This window comes from Lotus japonicus, chromosome 1 (genome assembly GCF_012489685.1).
Source record: "Lotus japonicus ecotype B-129 chromosome 1, LjGifu_v1.2".
NCBI classification, from domain to species: Eukaryota; Viridiplantae; Streptophyta; class Magnoliopsida; order Fabales; family Fabaceae; genus Lotus; species Lotus japonicus.
The window spans coordinates 71986424-72009301 of NC_080041.1; the positions used below are offsets into that span (position 1 = coordinate 71986424).

The 22878-nt window shown below is 39.4% G+C and overlaps 1 protein-coding gene across 2 annotated transcripts; it reads right to left on the bottom strand.

The window, feature by feature from the left end:
* Nucleotides 1-7541: 7541 nt before the first annotated feature.
* Nucleotides 7542-12787, bottom strand: LOC130746419 (uncharacterized). Of its 2 annotated transcripts, XM_057599051.1 has the most exons (3): nucleotides 12349-12787; nucleotides 11036-11152; nucleotides 7542-9514 (listed from the first exon to the last, which is right to left on the bottom strand). In XM_057599051.1, exon 3 carries the CDS (start codon nucleotides 8701-8703, stop codon nucleotides 7900-7902), a length of 804 nt encoding a protein of 267 aa, XP_057455034.1. In that variant the 5' UTR covers nucleotides 8704-9514; nucleotides 11036-11152; nucleotides 12349-12787; the 3' UTR covers nucleotides 7542-7899. The 2 variants fall into 2 exon arrangements, with proteins under 2 accessions (XP_057455034.1, XP_057455026.1); XM_057599043.1 differs by lacking the exon at nucleotides 11036-11152 and having other exon boundaries at nucleotides 12349-12786.
* Between the last annotated feature and the right edge of the window lie 10091 nt (nucleotides 12788-22878).

The window sequence follows — 22878 nt, forward strand, 5'->3', positions numbered from 1 at the left end:
AATACATTTCACTTCTTCTGAAGTGATTCTAAGTTGACTCTGATACCCAAGACTCTGATACCTTGTCCATGACTCTGATCACTTATGCGCTCTGATTATTCGTTTTTCATCTATGTCATAAGCTTTTCACTCTGAACTCTTATATAATTTAGCTCAGAATCTAGACTTTACTAACGTTTTCATCAAGTATTAGATTCAGGGGGAGCTAAGCTCAGAATCAAGCAGTGACTTGAATTCAGAATGAGCAAGATAAACTATTCACATCAGGATAAGTCTTATTCTATATCTCTAAACTCTGAGTGAATTCAGTTTAATGTTTAAGAATTGTTCATCAAAAATCTTAGTTTTGTCATCATCAAAAAGGGGGAGATTGTAAGATCAAGTTTTGATCTAGTAGTACAACTCTATGTTTTGATGATTACAAGTTAACCTTTTGATATGAACAATTGTGGTACTCTAACGTGTTTTTCTGAGTGTGCTATTTACAGGCTCTGACCCTGACTCAATTTCACACAAATCAGAAGCACTGTGTATAAAGGGTAACCCAAGCAACGCTTTCGCATTCACCATGTTCAGTATGAACAGTGGAAAAGCTTCAGAAGCTCTGAAGTTATACAAACTCTGATGTGGACTCAGTCGCTAGAAGCTCTGAAGATCCAGAAGTTCTGACAACCAAGAAACACTGAAGGTTCAGATGTTCTGATGGTGTAGAAGACTCTGAAGATCCAGAAGCTGAATAGTGGAAACTCTGAAGTCCAGAAGCAAGAAACTCTGAAGGCCATGTTCTTCCCTCTGAGTTCAGAATCAGAAGATACAATGGTCAGAGGATCTGTGCTTTCCCTCTGACTCTGATCAACCGGCTTCACAAGTTCCAATACGAAGCATTCCTCTGATCAGAAGTCTCCTAGGTTAAAAGGTCAAGTCGCTATCCAAGTACAAAAGCAAGTGTACCTTCCTGACGACCTACCTAACGTTCTCAGCCACAGCAGAAGCTGGATTTTCCAGAACTGCCCTCCAACGGTAGCATTTCCATGCAACGCTCAACCCTAATCCTTGGAGTATATATAGAGGCTGAAGATTGAAAGAAGCGGCTAGAAGAAGAGAAGTGAATACAAGAAGCAACACACGCGCAAGATATTCAAAATATTCTAAGCTTTCTTTCATCTTGTAATTTATTTTAGTTTACACTCAGCTTATTCAGAAGCAAACCCTTGTAAACACCAACCTCAAACAGTTGTTTGATTTTCCTTAAGGGACCGGGTAGGTCAGTATCCTTAAGAAGACTAAGAGAGTGAATCTTAGTGGTGATTCCTTTAGGAGATCAAGGTTGATCGGATCCTAGAGAAGACTAAGAGAGTGAATCTTAGTGTGAGCTAAGTCAGTGTAATTGTTAGTCACTTGTAGGTTTCAAGTGCAGTTGTAACTCTTACCTGATTAGTGGATTGCCTTCATTCTAAGAAGGAAGAAATCACCTTAACGGGTGGACTGGAGTAGCTTGAGTGATTTATCAAGTGAACCAGGATAAAATCCTTGTGTGCTTTTCTATCTCTATCTTTTGCACTTAGTTCTCGAAAAGATTTGTTAAAATCTTTAAGGTGGTAGTTTTGTACTGAAAACGTTATTCAAACCCCCCCTTTCTACCGTTTTTCATACCTTCAATCAAAACCTCTTTTCTAAAATAATTGTTTGAAGATCATAAGAACACTATAAGAACACCATGAATTTTCTTAAGAAAAAACCCCAAAAACATAAACATTCCTAAGCAACCCGATCAAGATCATTCTCTTCTAGTTTTTGCCAAAACAGCTTAAGCTAAAACCACATAGCATATTGAGAATGGCCTTGCTCAAGGCTTAGAAACTAAAGCAATAAAAAAAATAGAAAGAAATAAAAGAAAGGCAAGAGAGGGAGAGAGCTCACGGCTAGGGAGAGAGGAGAGCAAGTAAGCTTGGGTGTAGAAATGAGAAGGAGGAGCTCTCTATTTATAGTGAGAGGTGAGAGCAAAGAATTAATTGCTTTTCTTCCTCTCCAAGAGAGGCCCATGGCCGCCCCTTTCTTCAGCCCAACCCAGGGTTTCTAGAGCTTTCCAAACTCCCCACATTTAGCCCTCAAATTTAGGTTTATTTCCTAATTAAACCCCAAAAAAATTAGCATTTAAATCCCTAATTATTTAAAAAAATTAAATCTGAATCACAAGGGTTTCCAATCATATTTGGAGAGATCCTTTTAAGTTTTAAAAATTTAGAAATCAATCCCCCATCAATTAGAAAGTCAAAGAATCAAATCCCTAATATCTCTCCTTCATAAAACCTAGCTAAAAATTGAAAAAAAAGCCTTTTCTTTTCTCCCTCCACTAGGTTTGGCCAACCACACACACACATCATGCTCAGAGTTTTCACCAAAAATTTTTAAAATAATAATTTAAATAAAAATCTCAAAATAATTAATGCATTAAATGCACCATTTCCCTCCTAAATGCATCAAAACTTCAAATTTAAAAATAAAAATCCTAATCAATGATTTTGGCTCCAAAATTTCGTGCACCAGCTCCATAATATCTCAAAAATATTTTCAGAATTAATTTTGATATTAAACCATAGGTTAAAATTATTTAAATGCATTTTATTTAAATAAAACCCCATTTAATTTAAATAAAACTTTCAAAAACAAAACCAAGGAATATTCTCTCCTAGAATATTCTTAAAATCATGCCCAGCACCTCCCCATAAGGTGCGGCCCACGAAATCTTCATCGTCGACTCGATTCGCCAACTCATCGTTGCTGTCGGGTCGATTTTGACCTAAAAGTCGCCGTTGCCGAACCCTAGCAATATTACAGTCAAAATGCTCGTATCGTCGCGCTCATCAACGTCTAGAGGTTTCTAGGACTTAATATTGCTTCTAACAGTTAATCACCTATTTAAAAGGCATAATATCACATATGGTACAAGCAATTCACAGAATATTATTTAATATTATTATTAAAATAGTATGCCCTAAATCCGGGTCTTCAATACCTCCCTCCTTAAAATAGTTTCGTCCTCGAAACTACTATAGGAGGACACACCACGCTTCCATTGCGCACTCTGATACTTTCCAGATTTTCAGTCGTCTCGACGCATAGGTTTTCGTCCTTTGTCTCATGTTTCGGGTCTTCACGTGACATCTCTAGTTGTCTGGTTCCACATCTTTTCCACAAAGGGAATCCGTCTCTCCTTAACGTTCCTTTCATAGTCCAACACCAACTATCATTCCGATCACCATTTTTTAATATTAAGTTGATCAGGCTCAATATCCAAAAAATGGCAATTAGAAAAATAACTGGTAAGGATGTTCGAGTTACTCACATTACACTATCTATAACCTAGACACTCGTCGTAGAACCTTACGAAACTCTCCCGTAAGAACACGACCCATACTACCTCATTGCAGTCACACAAAAAAACAACAAAAGTTTAAGTCAAACAGGTGTTATGCTCATGCCGGTACACGCTGGCCGGCGTCCCGTCCAGGTGATCCAGATGCCACATCAACAGCTCAAACACGGGAAAACAAACTTTCCGGACACCGAGCTCAAAGGTTCCATCCACCAATTCACTCGTACAGTGGTTCCATCCACCACCAAGTCCATTCGACGGTTTCATCCACCATCTGGTTTGCCTGGTCTATGGTTCCATCCACCATATATGATCGTTGGTTCCATCCACCAATCCCGTCTTTCCTGATAGTTCCATCCACCATCTCGGTATGACCAATGGTTCCATCCACCATTCCTGCTCAACTGATGGTTCCATCCATCATCTCATCGATCTGACGATTCCATCCACCATCCAGATCGATGCACTCCGACTATTGGTTCCATTCGCTATCCTTTCTCAGCTGATGGTTCCATCCACCATCCTCGCTAAGTGGGGATTATCGAGAGTGAAACACAGTCACATAAAACGCCACAAAAACATAGGGAAGACAGTGACTTGGTCACCCTTTGACTCAAGAATGAGTCTCCAACACAACAAATCACATACATTATATGTAACACCCCGATTTCCAGGTGTCACTTTAGTAACCAAAAATAATCTTTACGCGGAAAACAGGTAATTTTTTTTCGTTTTCTTTCCTTTAAATCAAAACGATAAGGAAGTAAAGACAAACCCAACTACTAAACTAACCGATATACATCAAATATAAACATGTACAGCCTCAGCTGCACTTCCACGTCACACACACTCGCAGTGACTCCAAAGTAGTGTGCCCGTAGGCAAATATTTACAGATCCAGAAGTGTGAGTGAGAAAAAGTATAATTACAAACCACTAGGAGAAAGTCGGCCTCAAAATGGCCTAAGCAAAGACCCCTATGGTCCGACTGACTCACTGTGATCCCTCCGCAAGAGAACCACACAAAAAGCCATGCATCGGGAACCTACCCTGTCCCAAAAGCAAAACGAATCAGAGCTATTACAGTAACAACCAACTCCAAAAGACTCTAACCACCCATACCCCACACTACTATCATCGACCCTCCCTCGATCAGGCATGAAGTCCGGGTCCTCGTCGAAAGCTTCAGTAATAGTCGTTCCGCTCCGGGTCTTTCCCGCACAACGAATCATCACGAACCGGCTGACAGACGCCTGGCAGCAGGCCGACCGCCCAAACACAAACATACAAACAAAGCCAAGGCGCTAGGGTCAACTTACATAATACAATAGATATACAATCAACTTGTGATAAAGGGGATATATACATATGTTGTATATATATACATATAAGTTATGTATTGCCTACTCTAAGGTATATACATAGCATGTTCTCGAATCTCCTACACAGTTCAATCATTAATACCTAACGATGTTCATCAACATCAAATCATCATAATCTCAACATATGAAGTTAGGTGATAAGGTTAGTCAAACAATGTATCGTCCTCCCAACACACACGTATCCAACTAAACCAATGTTCCCTGTCGTTGCCCTAGGGTAAACGACGATGAAATCTCACGCTTCCATGAAGTCTCACGCTTCAATGGGGTCTTACGCTTTCACGAAGTCTCACGCTTCAGTGAAATCTCACACATTCACGAAGTCTCACGCTTCAGTGAAGTTTCGCGCCTTCACGAAGTCTCACGCTTCAGTGAAGTTGCACGCCTCCGCAAAGTCTCCCGCTTCAGCAAAGGTGTACGCCTCCGCAAAGTCTCCCGTTTCAGCGAAGGTTCCCGTCTCCACGAGGTCTCCCGCCTCAGTGAAGTTTCTGCTTTCACGAAGTCTCACGCCTCAGTGAAGCTTACTCACTTTCACGAAGTCTCACGCTTCAGTGAAGTTCCATGCTTTCACGAAGTCTCACGCCTCAGTGAAGCTTCCCGGCTCATCCTTTGGATGGCTAAATAAACTGCTCCGACCCAAACTCAAAACAACCCAAGAGTTAGTGTCGGTCAATACAACACAACTCCACCAACAAGATTACACGAGGGTCTAGTGTCGGTCAATACAACACAGCCCAAACAACAAGAGCACTAGGTGTCGGTCAATACAACACGGCTCCATAACACTTCCCCAAGAGTACTAACGTACTCGGTGACTTTCAATCATCACCATAGCTCACCTTAGTGGCTTTCCCAATTCCGATAACTCTCCAAACCCACAACAAAGGTCGACTTTTCCCCCGCCTTTCGTAAATATTTTTCCCCTTCAGTTCTCCTATGCTTAAACGTTAATAAAAATGATTTCAATTCAAATTAGTCAAATTATGAGTTTATTTCTCAAAGTCTAAGTTTCCCAAGTCTTTATTTTTCGAAAGCTCTATCATTCTAAGTTTCCAAAAATCAACCACCCAAAATACATTTCCCGGGGAAAGTCTAGGAATTCCAACGAATCCCAACAAATGGCTAAGTCTCAAACCCCACATTTGGACTTGCCTAGGTTTGTTCATCCAACCCGAAATGTCAAAGATCACCGGATCAATGAACCTCCACTCCGAAGTTGCGTCAAAACGCTCAATTCAACACATCATCAATATCATAAGTTATGAAACAATCATAACAAGATATCATCATCATATACAACATCAGATAAAGCATAGGTCGAGTTTATCGACGCCTATCATGCAATCATAGCTAAATATAGGAAGTTGCCCTAACCTCGAGCTGTTCCAGCTTCGAAATCAAGGTTGTCCTCAAACAGTTGCTCTGAATATTCCAAAGTTCCTTCAACTGAACCTCGGAGAAAAACAAAGCAGAATTCAAACAAAATCGATTAGTTCGATCGCAAAACAATACATAAACGATAGACAAAGCATCAAAGCTTCAGAATACGACAAACGGGTACGAAAGGACAAGTTTTCGAAAACGAAAAACTCCCCCCCCCCCTTAGGAAAAACCCACAGCCATAAGGAGAAAAGGGCTTCGGCTCTTTTTCTTCGATCAAACCAGTTTACAAGGTAGTTTTAGGGTAAAACTAAGGCAAATAAACTGTCAGAACAATTTTCGGACAATCGGGTCGAAATACGACTACGCAGGGGCATTTTGGTCCAAAATAAAGGCTCAAAACTTCAAAGTTATCAGTTCTGAAAACAGATTTGACAGCAACGATCCTCATGACATCCTAAAGGCACGAAGTCAGATTATAGCTTTACGACAATAAAGTTTCGAAATGTGAGACAAAAAGAGTTTTGAGTCAATTTTTCAGATCCTGGACAACTGAATCGCAATCAGAGTTTACTGACAGAGGTTTTAGACTCAGGGGAACATAAGGAACATAACCCAAGCGAGAAATCAGAGAAATCGGACAATTTTAGAAAAAGCTCAAAACTTAGAGCACAGAAACGACTTCAGAAACGCAACAGAAACAACAATCAGAGGTAGGAATCGTGTTAGTTACCTTGATACCTAGAAGTAGGGACGAACTGCACGAAGATTGGTCAAGTTTTCGCGAAAATCTCCTCCCCCCTTGCTCTCCACGAATTTGGGCCACTAATGGAGGAAAATGAAAGATATTTTGCTTTTTCGCATATTTATAGGCGGGCGAAATCCCGGGAAAATGAAAATTTCGCGATTCCGATTTTTGCAGCACGTTCACCAAGGAATTCTAAGAGAGATTCTGGCGTCAGAAATCCAGAACTCAAAACAAATATCTATGATATGGGAAAAACGATATCGAAAATCTCAAAAGCGGTGTAAGTTAAATCTGTCCCGAAAAACTACTTTTTGCTGTGATCGCCGGACGACAAAACTTCCTTCTGAAGAAAGATTGGAAACGTCGAAACAAATCTGGCAACGCGGACGGAATCTTCGTTAGAAGTCCCGAATAGAAAAAGTCTTCATCCATTGCTCGAAAATAGGGTTTCGAAGCAAAGAAATTAGCGTCGGCGGACATCCGAAAAGTGAAACCTATCGTGCGTACAGTCCAGAGTTCCGAAATGAAACGCTGGTCGACGGAAAAATAAAGAGAATCTTTAAATTTTCCGAGAGTTCGAAATCTCACTCAAAACGTTGCTTTAAGAGCGAAATAGCCTATTCTGGACACGCTCGCCCTAAGGCAAGTGTGCAGACGACTCGCACTAACTCCGAAAACAACTACGCAACATTCCTCAAGCAATTCCTGAACTTTCTTCTTCATTAATCTTCCTCAAATATCAAACTCCTGTCACGCTTACACTGATTCTACGCGTGAGTCGGAAACTAGCTTGTTCTGAAAATCCAGGTCTTACATTATAGCTAAGCAAACTTCTAGCGAAGACTTGGGTTGCAAGGACATCTCTCATTGAATATCATCAAGAGGTTACATCTTGATTTAGAAATTAAAACAAAAGGTAGCGACCGCTACAACATAGATAAGTGGAATACAATTCCAAAAAAAAAAGCCTCAAGCTCAAAACAAAGCGTTGACAAGGTCACTAACAGAACTAGTCTATTCTCGAGCTAGCTCCCTGCTGTTCTCAACTTCGTCAGCGTTCAAGGTGTACACTCGTCCTGCTATTACCGGACGCCTTCCTCCTGCGGCATTCAAGGTTGCTCCCGCTTCAACCTTTGGTGCTTTGCAATCCCTTGCCACGTGTCCTGGCTTATTGCAGTTAAAGCACATTCTAGGGTCTTCCTTGCAGGCATTTTCATAGTGACCCATTTTTTCGCACTTGAAGCAAGTCACGTCCTTCCCTTGGGCTTGGCTACCTTGACCTTCATAGGTTGTCTCATTGGGTGTGTTCTGACCCATAACTCGATTGTTGCCTCGCTGGTAGTCATAAAGCTTCTTCTGAGGTTGTTTCCCTTTACCATGCCCCTCAAAATCTTGATGGCTTGGCCTGATTGGTCCACCCCTTCCTTGCCTACTTCCTCGCTGGTTCTTCACAGCCTCAACATCTCGGGCCTTCTCGACTAGCGCTTGGAATTTCCGAATACCCAGGGGCCTCACAGCTTCCTCAATGTTGAACCGAAGCCCCAACATAAAGCGGTTGCACAGGTAAGGTTCATCCACTTGCAGCTGGAAGAATCGGAAATTCTTTGATAACGCCTCCATCTTGGCGGCATATTCTCCGACAGATATGCTCCCTTGGTGGAGCTTCAGAAATTGTGTTTCCTTATCTTCTCTTGTAGTCTCTAGGAAATACTTGTCGAGGAATGCCCTCTTGAAAGAAGTCCAGGTAATCTCCACATTGCCCGCTTCAAAAATCAGTCTGGCGCTCCTCCACCAATACTCAGCATCCCCCAGCAGCATGTACGTAGCTAGCTGATAACTCCTAGGCAAGTGTACCTATTCGTTAAGTAGTAATAAATTATTGAACTCAAGGATTGCGGTCGTCTAAATCAATTTAGCCTATTAAATGACTAAAAAGACTAAGTAAAAAGGTTTTGGGGGTAAATAATTGTTGTTGAAACGAACTTAGTTGAAAGTTGCAGAATTCAGTGAAAAGCAAGTACGCAGTATTGAAAACAATCAAAAGGGGAAGTACCTGGGGTAGGATTTCATCAATTTCACTTATGTTCTTAATAGACTAATTAACTCATGAATTATCTAACTTATTTATGGTGCTTGCCTTAGTTTCTATGTAACACCCCGATTTCGGTGGCGTCACTTTAGTAACCAAAAGAAACTTAAGGCGGAAAAACATGGATTATTTTTTTTTTTGATAATATAAACAAGACTAAAATCAATAAACGCAAATGCGAGAGATAGCAGAACTAATACACAATATATATTACAGCCCCCGCTGTAAGTAGTAAACCACGTCACGAGTAAAACTCCAGTGACGGGAAGTAAGAAAAGGTAACGCCCGTAGGCAAAAGTACAAACCAAAAGAAAGGTCAAGTGTCAGCAACACAAGCCCTTAAAAATAAGAATAAGTCAGAGCTAGGACACTAACACCCAACCTTAGTAGACTCTAAACACCCATACCCTATACTTCCATCATCGACCCTCATCTGGTCATGCATTCAGTCCGGGTCCACGTCGAAGGCTCAGTAGTAGTCATTTCGCTCCGGGTCTTCCCCGTACGACGAAGCATCACGAAACAATCCGTCAACGGCATCTGACAAAAAGGGCATACATAGCCCCCCAAACACAGGTAGCACGTGCAAGGGTCAACTTACGGAATATAGTATAAAGAATACAAGACAACAAGTAAAGTATAAGGGGTATATATATATATGTTGTATATATACGTATGAGTTATGCACTGTCTACCCTAAGGTTTAAACATAGCATGTTATCAAATCTCTAATACAATTCAATCATCAAAGCACATAACGATGTTTATCAACATCAAATCATCAAAACACATAACGATGTTTATCAACATCAAATCATCAGAATCTCAACGAATATAGTTAGAGTGCATGATATGTCAATGCAACGTCAATTTCAACGGTTCCGGAAGAAGTAGGCTGGGCACGATCGAGTCGGTCCTAACACTGGCATTGTGTCGACCATAACCCTCGGGTGTCACTTACAACCTTGACATAGCCGGATCAGTCCTAACCCTGCGGGTCGACTTTTCCCTCCGCCATGCCCGACAATCAACAGGTCGATCCTAACCTCACGGTCGATCATATCCCCCGTCGATGTCCGAATTACCCGAAGGTATAAACAGTACCCGAAGGCATAAACTGTACCCGAAGGCATAAAGATATAATGTACCCGAAGGTATATAGATATACTGTACCCGAAGGTATATACTGTACCCGAAGGCATATACTGTACCCGAAGGCATATACTGTACCCGAAGGCATATACTGTATCTCCTGATGATCTCCAAATCATCCGACTCATCTCCATCCGATGGTCAAAACTGCTCAACGAGCAAGAGTATCAACATACTCGGAAACTATCAATTTTCCGGACTTATCCTCCGGATAGCCCAACAACACATAGCTGCTCCAACAGCACAAGAGTATCAACATACTCAAAACTTATCAAACTCCATCAACACTTGGATCCGACGACACTTCTCGTTTTCCAAAACTAAGATTTGCATCCGAAGCTTCCTCTCGAGTTTATTATCCTTATGTGAAGATTTAGAGGTTGTTTAATGTCTTATGAGTTTTCTTTACAAAATAGTATCCTTTTAGTCTTATCGCAAATCCTATCAGTTCTCGGGATCTCCTAATCCCCAAATGACACCAGAGAATGTCTCGATCCATAAAACACCATAACAAGTCCCGAATCTCATTCGTCCTATCAAACTTTCCCCAAAACTCTCAAAATAAAATCGGCATGACCTGCCCGCTATTCTCACTATTCAGAAACTCAGATTTCATTGCTAAAGCATAAATAACTCAGCACCATCAATCAACATGTCATATATCAACATAATAAGCAATAACCACATAGCACTTAGCATATAAGGCATGCACCACACATCCTAGATTACCCACATAGCACATAGCATGTAAGTCAATCTCCAAAAACATTCAGTAGATGAATCATCTACATTGTCAGCCGAAGCCTCAGAAAACTTTTCCCAGTCAATCACAAACAAGTGCATAAACAATAAATCAAGTCGAATTCGTCGACACCTAAAGCATTAGCTAGTAAGGTAAGTTGCCCTTACCTTAGCCAATTTCTTTCCTAAACTGCAACTTCAATCCAATCACATCTTTGTTTTCCACGTCGGCTCGCTTCCTTTTATTCTTTAGCTTCGCCGCAAGGCGCTTTCGTCCTTCGTACCCTTCACAAGTTCATATACTAAACCTTAGCCTCTAAGGTCACATCTAAAGTTCCAAAACAAGTTTAGCTAATCATTCTAACTCACTTAGGTGAATGCATATGCTTTATGTTTCAAGGACTAAAGTCCAAAGAGAAGATATTTGCAAGTTAAAGAACGGTCCTTCAAAAGCCCATTAGGAAAACAACCCCTCAATTTTTAAGTAATTCAACCCTAGTCCCTTGACAAACACATAATCACGCAAAGGTCCTCATCTAAGAGTAAGTTCTTTTTCAACCCTCAATCTTTAATAAATTTATCAAACAAACCCCAAGACTTTTAAAACTCAAGTTTAACCCAAAACTCTTCAACCTCTTGTGTCTTAAGTCCAAAGTTTTCCCACAATAAACTTTTAGTCCTCAAACTTAACTTAGGATTTTCATTAAAGAAAAAAAACAAGTTCAGAAGTAATTTTCCAAACCCAAAGCACGTACCATAGTCTCGGCCACACCTACATAACCATGTACAAATTTTCCTTTTTCGCCAAATCTATTTCAAAGCTATTTTTAGCACTTAAAACAACTAATTAAGGCTTAAAACAAAATCCTTAAAACCCCAAAACCACTTAACTCAAAGAAAACAAATTTTTAGAAAACTTAATACATTAACATGAAACTCTACTCAACCACAACAACCTTTGTAAAGAGATTAGTAAAACATACTACGTTAGAAATATATATTTTCTTCAGCCAATTAGCAGTAGAAAGAGTTTCAAATATATTTTATATTAAAGTAGACTCTTGGGGCTTTCTAAAAAGTGGTCATATACCTAAAACGGATAAAAGATGAGAGAGTTATGCAATTTTCAAGTTGGAGAACCGAAACAGGAAATTGTCCCCTGCAGGTTCTGTTAGTGACGGAAAAACAGAGCTTTGTGACGGAAAAACTGATGTTTGTGACGGAATTCATAACAGAACGTGGTTTTGAAATTTCCAACATGTTCTCAGCACCATATCACTATCTCAAACACCAGATAAATTTTGAAATCAAATATACAGACATACTAATCAAGAAATTAAGGCTTTTACCAAGGAAAATGAGAAGATGATGGTGAAGGAGCTTAAATCCTTATTTCATGAAATGATCAAATCTTGTTCTAAGAATTTTGAAGCATGTAAATGAAGTTTATCAATCAGAGATAGGAAGGAAAAAGGTTTTACCACATGAGGAAGTAAAGTGGCATGGTGATGGTGTCTCCTTGTCATGATATGGATGATGAAGCTTGAACAATACCATATGATGAATGGGGCTGTACGTGTTCCTTGTGGTGCTGGCCTCCTCGTGGTGGCCTCTTGGCTGGACACAACAGCCATGGTGAGGAGGAGGGGCGGTGGTGATGGTGAGGTGCTGCCATGGAGAGGAAGAAAACGTGAAGGTGGTGGCTCATGTGGTGCGTGTGGGTGCTGCTCCTTTTGAGGCCATAGAGAGGAGAAGGAGAAGAATGGACGGTGGTGGTTTGTCTTTGATTGAAGGAGAAAGAAGAACATGATATATGGTGATGAAGTTGGCATGGAAGAAATGAAGAAAAAGGAATGGGTGTGTCGAGTATGACAGTGGATGGGGGATAAGGATGGTGAGATATATATATATATATATATATATAGAAATAGAGAAGAAGAAGAATAAGAAAGAAAGATAATTATGAACAGAAAGAAGGAAAAGTCAGAATTGAGCAAGACAGTCGACGAGAATGAGAGAAAGAGAGGGACCGTGGTGTGCGTGTGTTTATGGGTGCTGCCAGAAAAGAAAAGAATCAGAGAGGATAGGGATGTTTAGATATTTAGGAAAGATATTTGTAAACTGGTATAAATTGATTTATACACTTAAGAATTTAGCTCACAAAGTTAAGAGAAAAATATCTAATGGATATATAACTATACTAAAAATTATGAGGAACTTTATGAAATAGTAAAATATAAATTATGATCACTTTGAGCAAATTAAAATGATCCATTAACCAAGAAATGAGTAGATATATATCAAAGATCGGATAAGGTTGAATAGATATTTATCAGAGATAGGATAAGAATGAGTAGATATTTTGTAAACCGGTACAGTTTTGTTTAGATATCGGAGGATTTAACTCAGAGTTAAGATAAAAATATAAGAGTGATTCCGATTTTTCCGGCTTCATTCTCCGTGAATTCTAAGATAGGTTTTGGCGACATAAATCCAAAACTCAAAAGAGGTTTCCTGGTATTTTAGGTGACTAACGCAAAGTCGGGGTAAAACTATTTTACCCGATAAGTTACTTTTTGCAGTGGATGTCGGAAGAGAAAACTTCCTTCTGAAGAAAGATTGAAATCATCAAGAGAAATGGGTGTACGCGTGTAGAATCTTCATCTGAAGTTCCGAATAGAAAAAGTCTTCATCGTCGGTTGATTCTAGGGTTCTTGAACTATTAGGGTTTTAGTTTCGGCAAACTTCCGATGATTGGAATCGGACGTTCGTAGATCCTAGAGTTTCGCATCGAAACGATTGTGATATATGGAATAAGAGAAGTTCTAACATTTCTCTGAAGATTTTTGGACTAAATTCCTACAGTATTCCAATGGTGGAACATAGTCTTATCCTAAGGTTCTTGTCCTAGGTTTTAGCGAATCGAGCGTGCTATACCTTTTATCGATTCTGATACAATCCTTAGACTTTTCCTGAACTTTCTCCTTCACAAATTTATTCCATTCGATAAACTCTTGTTCAGGTTTTCCCTTCACGATACGTCAAACCTAATCGTAAATGGAAATCTCTTCCACTTATTCTAAGCTTAAAAACTTGGGTCTTACATTCTACGTGATAATCTCTTAACTACGTAGAACTTCCAATTAAACTGCTAACACTAATCTCTTAGTTCCTAGACGAATTCAATTGGAGAATTAAAACACTTAGTTAATAGCCAACACAATTAGAAGTTACCCTTATCTCTAAGGCGTAGGCGTTCCTAATCAATTCCTCACCGGATCCCTATTTTCTACCGATTTCTCAATCGCATACAAAATAGCAAAGTTAATCTTCATGCATAAAGATTCATAAATAAAGGATGAGAAATTCATAAATAAAACTAGAATTCATGAGCCAAAAAGTAAATCAAAACATAAGGTCAAGAGAATCAAACCGAACATCTCAAGTACCTACAGAGGTTTAGCCAAGCATGACTTTCATGATAAATAATTTATTGAGAAAAATAAAGGTTCTTCAAAAAGCTCCAATACTAGGATTAACTCCATAGAAGAAGGCTTAAGCTGCTCCTCTCCAAAAATCTGATCACCTTCTAATATATATCCTCAATATATATGCTCTTGTTTCTTTATTTCCGTCTGTTGCTTTATTTTGATTCCGTGTTTTTTTCTCTATTCCAATTCCAATCACGTGATCCAGGGCGTGGAAAAAGTCAAAACTTATTTATAAATCTGCCACGTGTCTCCCTGCAATTGGTGGATACTTTATAAGGGTGGAATCTAGTATTAGGCAGACCACGGTCTTATCGCAGACCCTTGATAAGATTGTGACACGTGGAAGGGAATGAAGCTGCAGCCATCTGATCTCCGCACGTGCCTGGTAATTTCAGTAGACCCTCAGCGCAGTATCAGCTCTCTTTTCCTGATTTTTCCAGAAATTAAATTAAATAAAAATAAGGTAAAATAAGATAAAATCTCAAAATAAACCAACTAAATTCTAATCAAATCTATAATTCAAAAAGTCCTAATTAAAGATAAATAAAAACTAACAAAATAAAAATAAGATAACGACTTAAAATAAACTTATCTAATCCTAAATTAAAGTAAATAAATCCTAATAATAATTTAACAAAATATAAAGCTAATTTAAATCCTAATAAAATCTAGAAAATTAATATAAAATGTAGGAAAATACTAAAACTAAATAAAAATATTAAAATGCATGAAATAAGCCTAGAGTGTCCTAAAGTGATTAAAATGTCTTAAATAATACATTAAAATGCATGCAAATAAACTAGGAAAATAACCTTAAATCCCGGGTCATCATACCCCTATACTCAACGGCAGCTTGTACTCAAGCGAAAACTTAAGGTTGCTTGTCCTCAAGCTCAAGAAAATAGTTCAAAGTAAGATGCTAGTATACATATTTTCACAAAAGATACATGAGATGAATTCCACAAAATAATTCACGCAAAGATTCAAGTTTTAAAAACTGAGTAACCTTTAGTCAGTGCAAATAAAAATTATAAAAAAATACCAAGATGCGGGGTTTCACATTTCATTCCTATTTCCCCAACCCCATATTGAGAATCCACTAATGATGACCAACAGTCTTATTTTATTATGAGTACACACATGTTCTTTCCTTTGCAATTTAGCTTTTTCCCAACCTCTCACAGTTACTACCAACTCAGGGCGAAATTATTTTCTTTTATTTAACAAGGTCAGAATATGATTGGGGGTATGTCCAGTGGTGCAAATACTTCCCATTCCCTTACTCACATCCTTTCCCTATTTTTTCATTTTTAGCACTTTAACTTTATTTTCACATGTGTGCCCCTTTTTTAACCTCACAACCAAAAAGAGTGTAGACTCAATATAAGGATTAAAAGGAAAACTACATATTTTATGCATTATCCCCACTAACTTGGAATGTTAATAATCTTACTGCACTTTCCCAAAACTCACTCAAGTCTCTATCACTTAACTCTCCACATGTACCACAAGTTTCACTCACACTCATGCATCAAACACTTTTTATTTATAAGAACTAGCATCGAACTCGAAACAAATTTTAAGAAACCAACAAGCACCATTCAAGTACAAAAGTGTGAATATCGAGAATCCAAGACATGTGCATACAAGTGTGTGCAATCTAATTAACTAAATGCTAAATGCATGATCATGAAATTAAATGAGAGATAAGTGGTTCAGTAAAACTCCCTGTACTCAGATTGGGTGCAAACTTGAAAGCACCAGGACATGGTCAGTTGGGCCCTCTAACTCAGATTAATTCCTGTAAAATGACTTAATCCTTGCAAAAATGAGCACACAAATTAAAACACCACAAAATAACTCAAATAATTCATGAGAACACTAAGACTCAATAAAAAAAATAGAAACTCAAACTAAAAAGAAAAATCTTTTAATTTTTTTTTAAAATTTTTTTTTTATAATACTAAACGAAATGAGAATTAAAACTAAGGAAATAAAATTAAAACTATCACTTGGGTTGTCTCCCAAGAAGCGCAATGTTATAGTCTTTGCTAGACTCCCCTAGACTCAGAATGTCATCCGGGGTGTAACATCCCGATTTCGGTGGCGTCACTTTAGTCACTCAAAAATAATATAAAGCGGAAAAGCAGGTATTTTTTTTTCGTTTTGTTTAAATAAAAGATTTGTCGAATTAAAGACTCATCCCAACCGCGATTAACAGCGATTAATATACAATACTATTACAATCCTGCTGTAACTAAAAGCATCGTCACGAGCATCCTCCAGTGACGGCAAGGTTTACAAGTTTTCATAAAGCATAATTAGTTCGAAATATTAAACAAGTGACAGAAAGGAATAGTTAGCCCCGGATGGCCGCCTCTAGACCTCTACAACCGACTACTCCATGGGATTCCCAACTACGGAGAACCACACGAAAGTAACGTGTCGGAGACTACCCTGTCCCAAAAGTACACAAGACGAATCAGAGCTATGACTCTAACAACCAACTCAAAGACTCTAACCACCCATATCCCACACTACTTTCATCGACCCTTCCTCGATCAGGCATGAAGTCCGGGTCCTCGTCGAAAGCTTCAGTAATAGTCATTTCGCTCCGGGTCTTTCCCGCACAACGAATCATCACGAACCGGCTGACGGACGCCTGGCAGCAGGCCAACCGCCCAAACACAAACATACACACAAAGCCAAGGCGCTAGGGTCAACTCACGGAATAAAATAGATAATACAAACAACATGTGATAAAGGGGGTATATATATATGTTGTATATATACATATAAGTCATGTATTGCCTACCCTAAGGTTGATACATAGCATGTTTATCAACATAAAATCATCAAGATATATATAACGATGTTTATCAACAACAAATCACAATAACATCCACAAGTATGGTTAGGTGCATGGCGTGCCAGTGCAATGTCATGCTCAAAAGATGATCCGGATAAAATGTCACCATCTCGATGGATGGGACAAGCCAAGCACCTCGCTTCGCTAAAGCACCTCGCTTTTATGAAGCAGCACGCTCCTGTGAAGCAGCTAGCTCCATTTGGGGCATCTAGCTCCGTTGAAGTCCGATCTGATATCGTCCTTCGGAAAGCAGAACACTTTCCAAGAAATGTATGCATGAATGCAATATGGTTAGCCAAACAACGAATCGTCCTCACCAAGGCACGCGTGTCTAGCTAGAGTACATTGTCTCTACAATACCCTAAGGTAAACAAAGAAGTGCTAATCGCATTTGGTAACTTTACTAGTCACTTGGGCTCACCGTCACGATGGCCAAACAAACTGCTCAACGAGCAAAAGAATGCATCTGGCATTCAGTGACTTTTCAAGTTACTTTGACTCACCAGCTCGATGGTCAAATGACTGTTCAACGAACAAGGAGAATGCTGCTCGCACTCAGTGACTTTTCAATTTACTCAGGCTCATCAGCTCGATGGCCGAAAGGCTGCTCAATGAGCAAAGATGGTGCACTCGCACTTGGGGACTTTCCAATCATCCCAGGCTCATCCTTTGGATGGCTAGATAAACCACTAAAGAAACAAAAGGTGCTATCGCACTCAAAGTTTTCCTCACACTTAGATTGTCGACCCTTCCCATTTTCCAAACCATTTTCACATCCTAAGTCTTTTCCAAGAGGTTATCATCATTATTTAAAAGTGTTCTATCTTTGATTAGTGTATTATTAATTTCATTTACAAATCAAGTTCTGATTTCGTTTGTTTCAAAACTTTATAAGTAAAAAGATCCCAATAAACCCAAGTAATTCCCCGGGAAGGTCTCGATTCCTAAAACAATAAAGGCTCGAACCTTGGTTCGACCTATCAAACATTCCCTAAACAAACCCGTCATTGCCATGACGAAGATAAGTGTAATCCACACTCCGAAAGTCGCATTAAATGCACGAATATACTCAGCACAATTTAATCTTAAACACAAATACATCAAGCTCTATTGAACGATGAAACATTAATGCAGTGCTGCAAAACATAACCCTGTCATGTCCACTAGAAAGCGATAAGACAGAAACCAGTAAACGGCCGAAGCCTCTCAGAAAACGGAGACACACGTCTCATATAAGTTCACTCGGCCGAAGCCTCCATAAAACATTTTTCAGAACAGTTCATGCAATATTTGTGCAGAATTTAACAAATAAGTCGAACAAGTCGACTCTAGGTCATTAACTAATAACGGTGAGTTGCCACTCACGATCACAATACATTCAAGTCGAATTTATCGACGCCTACACACAAAAATAGCTAGTAAGTAAGTTGCCCTAACCTCGAGTTGTTCCAGTCTCGCGGTGTAGGTCTCCCTCACAAGCTTGTTCAGTCAATCCCAAAGTTTCCACAATCGAACCTTTGAGCAAACAAAGCAATAATGAATCAAAACAAGTCGATACCGTCGAAACAATCCTAACTAATGTTCGACTAAGCTCAAGAAGCTTCAGAGTACAACATTTAGGCACGAAAGGAAGGGCTTTCCCCGAATGGATGAGTTTTGACTCGATTCAGGTTTTGTACAAAAACACTTTATTCGCTAAAACGTGCATAACTTGAGCTACAGAACTCGGAATGACACGAAACCGGCGCCAAAATTTCCCCAATTGAAAAAGCTACGCAATGGCTCAGGTCATAGAGACCCAAAAATTATTTTTGGACACGGTACCCAAGCAAATAGGTTTCGGCCACTATGGAAAATAGGGTTTTCGAACTTTTTCTTCGATCTAAATCAATTCCTAGGTATTCTTAGGCGATATCTAGGCCAGGGAAACTCTCAGAAAAATTATCGGGTCTAAAACTAACACAGGGGTATTTTGGTCAATATTTTTAGCTCGGAAAATCAAAAATTCGAATTTTGAAAAACTAATCGGATGGAAATGTCACTAACGACGTTTAGGACAACTAATCCTACTAACACTAAGCTAAGTCATGAGTTCTAAACCGAAAGATTGAGACTTGGCCCCAAAATGGGTATTTGAGGTAAAAATTGATTCCGGCGGAATTTCGGCGACATTACGGAAAAACTAATCCGACAGAAGTGCTCTTGGGCACGTAGGGAAGATGTTTAGACAGAGAAATCAATCTATTTGGACAATTTTACAAAAAGCTCCAAACTTTGAGCTCAGAAAAACATAGAAAAAGTCGACAGATCTGACGATCAGAAGTGAGGGATAGTAACTATACCTCGATGTCTTCGATTAGCAACGAACGGTGAAGCAATCGGGCAAGAAACGGCGAAAATCAACTTCTCCTCTCCTCCTCTCAAGCTCTCGGCCACTCTCTCTCAAAGGTGAGAATTTTTTTGTTTTTTTTTCATTTTCCACCTATTTATAGGATTTGGAAAATGCGGAAAAATGATTATTTCGCGATTCCGATTTTTCCTACTGATTCCAACGTATTTTAGACACGATATTCTTCCCGCTAAATCTTTTAATTCTTCAAAGAAATATCAGTATGATTTTTGGTTTTCGAGGCTTGTTTTTAATGCTTACCGGCATTAAAAATGCACTTTATGCACTTTATGATATTGACCTCGGATGCAGAAACTTCCTTCTGAAGAAAGATTGAAAACATTGAGAGAAATGGGTGTACGCGTGTGGAATCTTCGTTTGAAGCTTCGAATGGAAAAAGTCTTCATCGTCCGTTGATCTTAGGTTTCTTGAACTATCAGGGATTCCGTTTCGGCAAACTTCCGAGAATTGGAATTTGACGTTCGTACGTTCCAGGGTTTCGCGTCAAAATACTTGTTTATAGACGAATAAGAGAAATTCTAATATTTCTCTGAAGATTTTTGGAATTAGTTTCCCTCGTGTCCTAAAGTATAAATTAACTATTCACTAGGGTCTTCGACCTAGATTAGGCGAACGTTAGTCGTGCTATAACTTTTATCGGTTTTGATACAATCATTGGACTTTTCCTGAACCTTCTCCTTCATAAATTTATTTCATCCAATAAACTCTTGTACTTTATTCCCTTATCCAAAACTTAAAAACTTGGGTCTTACATTACTACCCTCCAAAAAGAAAGTTTCGACCTCGAAACTTATGGTTCAGTAAAAATTCCGGATACTGTTTCCTCGATCTGTTCCTTAGGCTCCCATGTAGCATCGCCTATGTCCTTGTTCCAAATGATTGTCACCATTGCTAATTGGCGGCGCTTTTCGAAAGACAGTTCATCTTTCAGCTCTATGTCATCCGGCTCGACCCCTCGTGTCGGGTCTATGTTGGAAATAGTATTGGTTGGCACTCTGTGCAATCGCACAGCCTTAACCACTTGCTCATTGACTTTCGTTCGTCCGATATTCTGCTTAAAACTCGTACACCTCTGCCATTCCAGAGGGAATGTTCAACTTGTCCTTGTGATCTTCACTCATGTTTCAAAACTTAACTCGATCGCTCTATAACTCATAGACGAACAATTCCCTTGGAATCTACTAGTCCATTAATCATTACCTCTAACTTCGTAACTATCCTTATTCGCACCCTGAAATCAATCTTCTACTAAATCATCATCCAAATTAAAACTCGACTTGAGTCTTAATACCCTGTGCATCGCTAGACCCAATCCCTTTGAACATCCATTCATCAGCAACTTATAAGCTAATCATCATATCAATATCTTACAATCCATCATTGTCACCTCCCCTTTTTCGAGACTTCCCTTACTCGAACCATAAAACCAACCTTCACTAATTCACAACCCACTTTACAATTACCTAAAATCCTTAACACTTCCCCCAAATCCGAACTTATTCCCTAGAAGATCAAATCATAACTTACCTCGGGAAACTTAACTAGTCATTTTATCATCCGATCCCTCAACATTCTGAGGTTTAACTACAATCGTTAATGCTAACACCACTAAATCTCCTATTCGAACATGATTTTCACCTCCCAAGGTCAATCTTAACCCTAAGATCCTCACTTAACTTAGTGAAATTCACTTGCTACCCTAGCATGCAACATCGAAATCCATAACAAAGCTCCATTCATTCTTAGACTCTAAGAAATTTGTCCACATACAACAACCTCAAGTATTCATCTTAATACTAACTCTTTATTTCTGTAACTAGATCGTCCTCCAATCAATCCGATACTTAGTCTCTCGTTTCAAGACCTGACAAACTTTGAGTCCTAAACACTTAAGGCAAGAATTATAGACTTAAACCTAAACTTTCACCAAGTTTGGACCTCAACTGTCCTTTAATTCTTCAATAGTTCTCAAATGAATATCCATTTCTTAAAACTATAACTCCTTCCCAAAGGAAATCAATAACTTAACAAGAACTTTACTTCCCAACTCAACTAATCCTCGATCCAATCAAATTAGTCTTACCAATCCATCTATCAAAGTCCATCGCCAGTTTAGATTCCGAATATCACCCCCTCAATATTAAGTTGATCAGGCCTAATACATCGAAGGTGAAGATTTAGAAAAACCCACTGGAACAGTCGATGAGTTCCTAACATCCAGTAGTCACAATTATCCCGACATCCAATCCTTAACGGTCCCGCTACGGAATTACGCACCCTCAACATAACGCGTATACTACCCATAAGGAATCTCTCTAAGATTCGTTCCCCAGCTACTAGCTTCCTCATAGTCGCATTGGTGGAAAACTACTTTCTAGACTTAGTGTGTTATTTTAAACCTCGTGTAACTTCTATGGTTTAAACACGAGCAACGGTCAAATAAAGTATTATTAGGCGTAATAACTATAAAGTCAAAGCTTAAACAATATAAGTAAAATAGGTGCGTCGCATGTGCTACGAGAGTAATGGAGCGTATTATACTGGAATGTGAAAGAATAGTTTAGAAGGTTACCATCGTTCTTACGCTCTCCTCTGATTAACCCATTAGCACCTTCAATTCCTTCACAGTCCATGATATAAACTCTTCCTCCAGCAGCAGGGCGCTTTCCTTTCACAGCATTAATAGTTGGCTCCACCTTGTGTGCCCTACAATCGACGGCCACATGCCCTGGCTGGTTGCAATTGAAACATCGAGGCCCTTGGTTCAGACATGCATTAGCATAGTGTCCATTCTTTCCACACCTGAAACATGTCACCTCTGGGTGTGCTGATTGGCTTCCTACCCCTGGAGTGGCAGTAGTCAAAGGCTTATAAGATCTTGGGGTAAAACTTCTCCCCTCTGGATGCTGATACGGCCTCCTCTGTTTGAATTTACCTCTTCCTTTATAGTTCTGAGGACCTGACCTTACTGGTCCTCCAGTTCCAGCACGATTCAACCTCTTGTTCTTCATTAACTCCACTTCTGTGGCTTTCTCAACCAAGGACTGGAAGCGCATGATTCCCAACGGTTTCACTGAGTCCTCAATGTCAGGCCTCAGCCCATTCACAAAGCGTTTGCACATGTAGGGTTCATCGACCCCATCGCGGAAGAATCGGAAGTGTTTGGCCAACGATTCCAGTTTAGCAGCATATTCCGGAATGGACATGCTACCCTGACGAAGAGTCAGAAACTGTGCCTCAC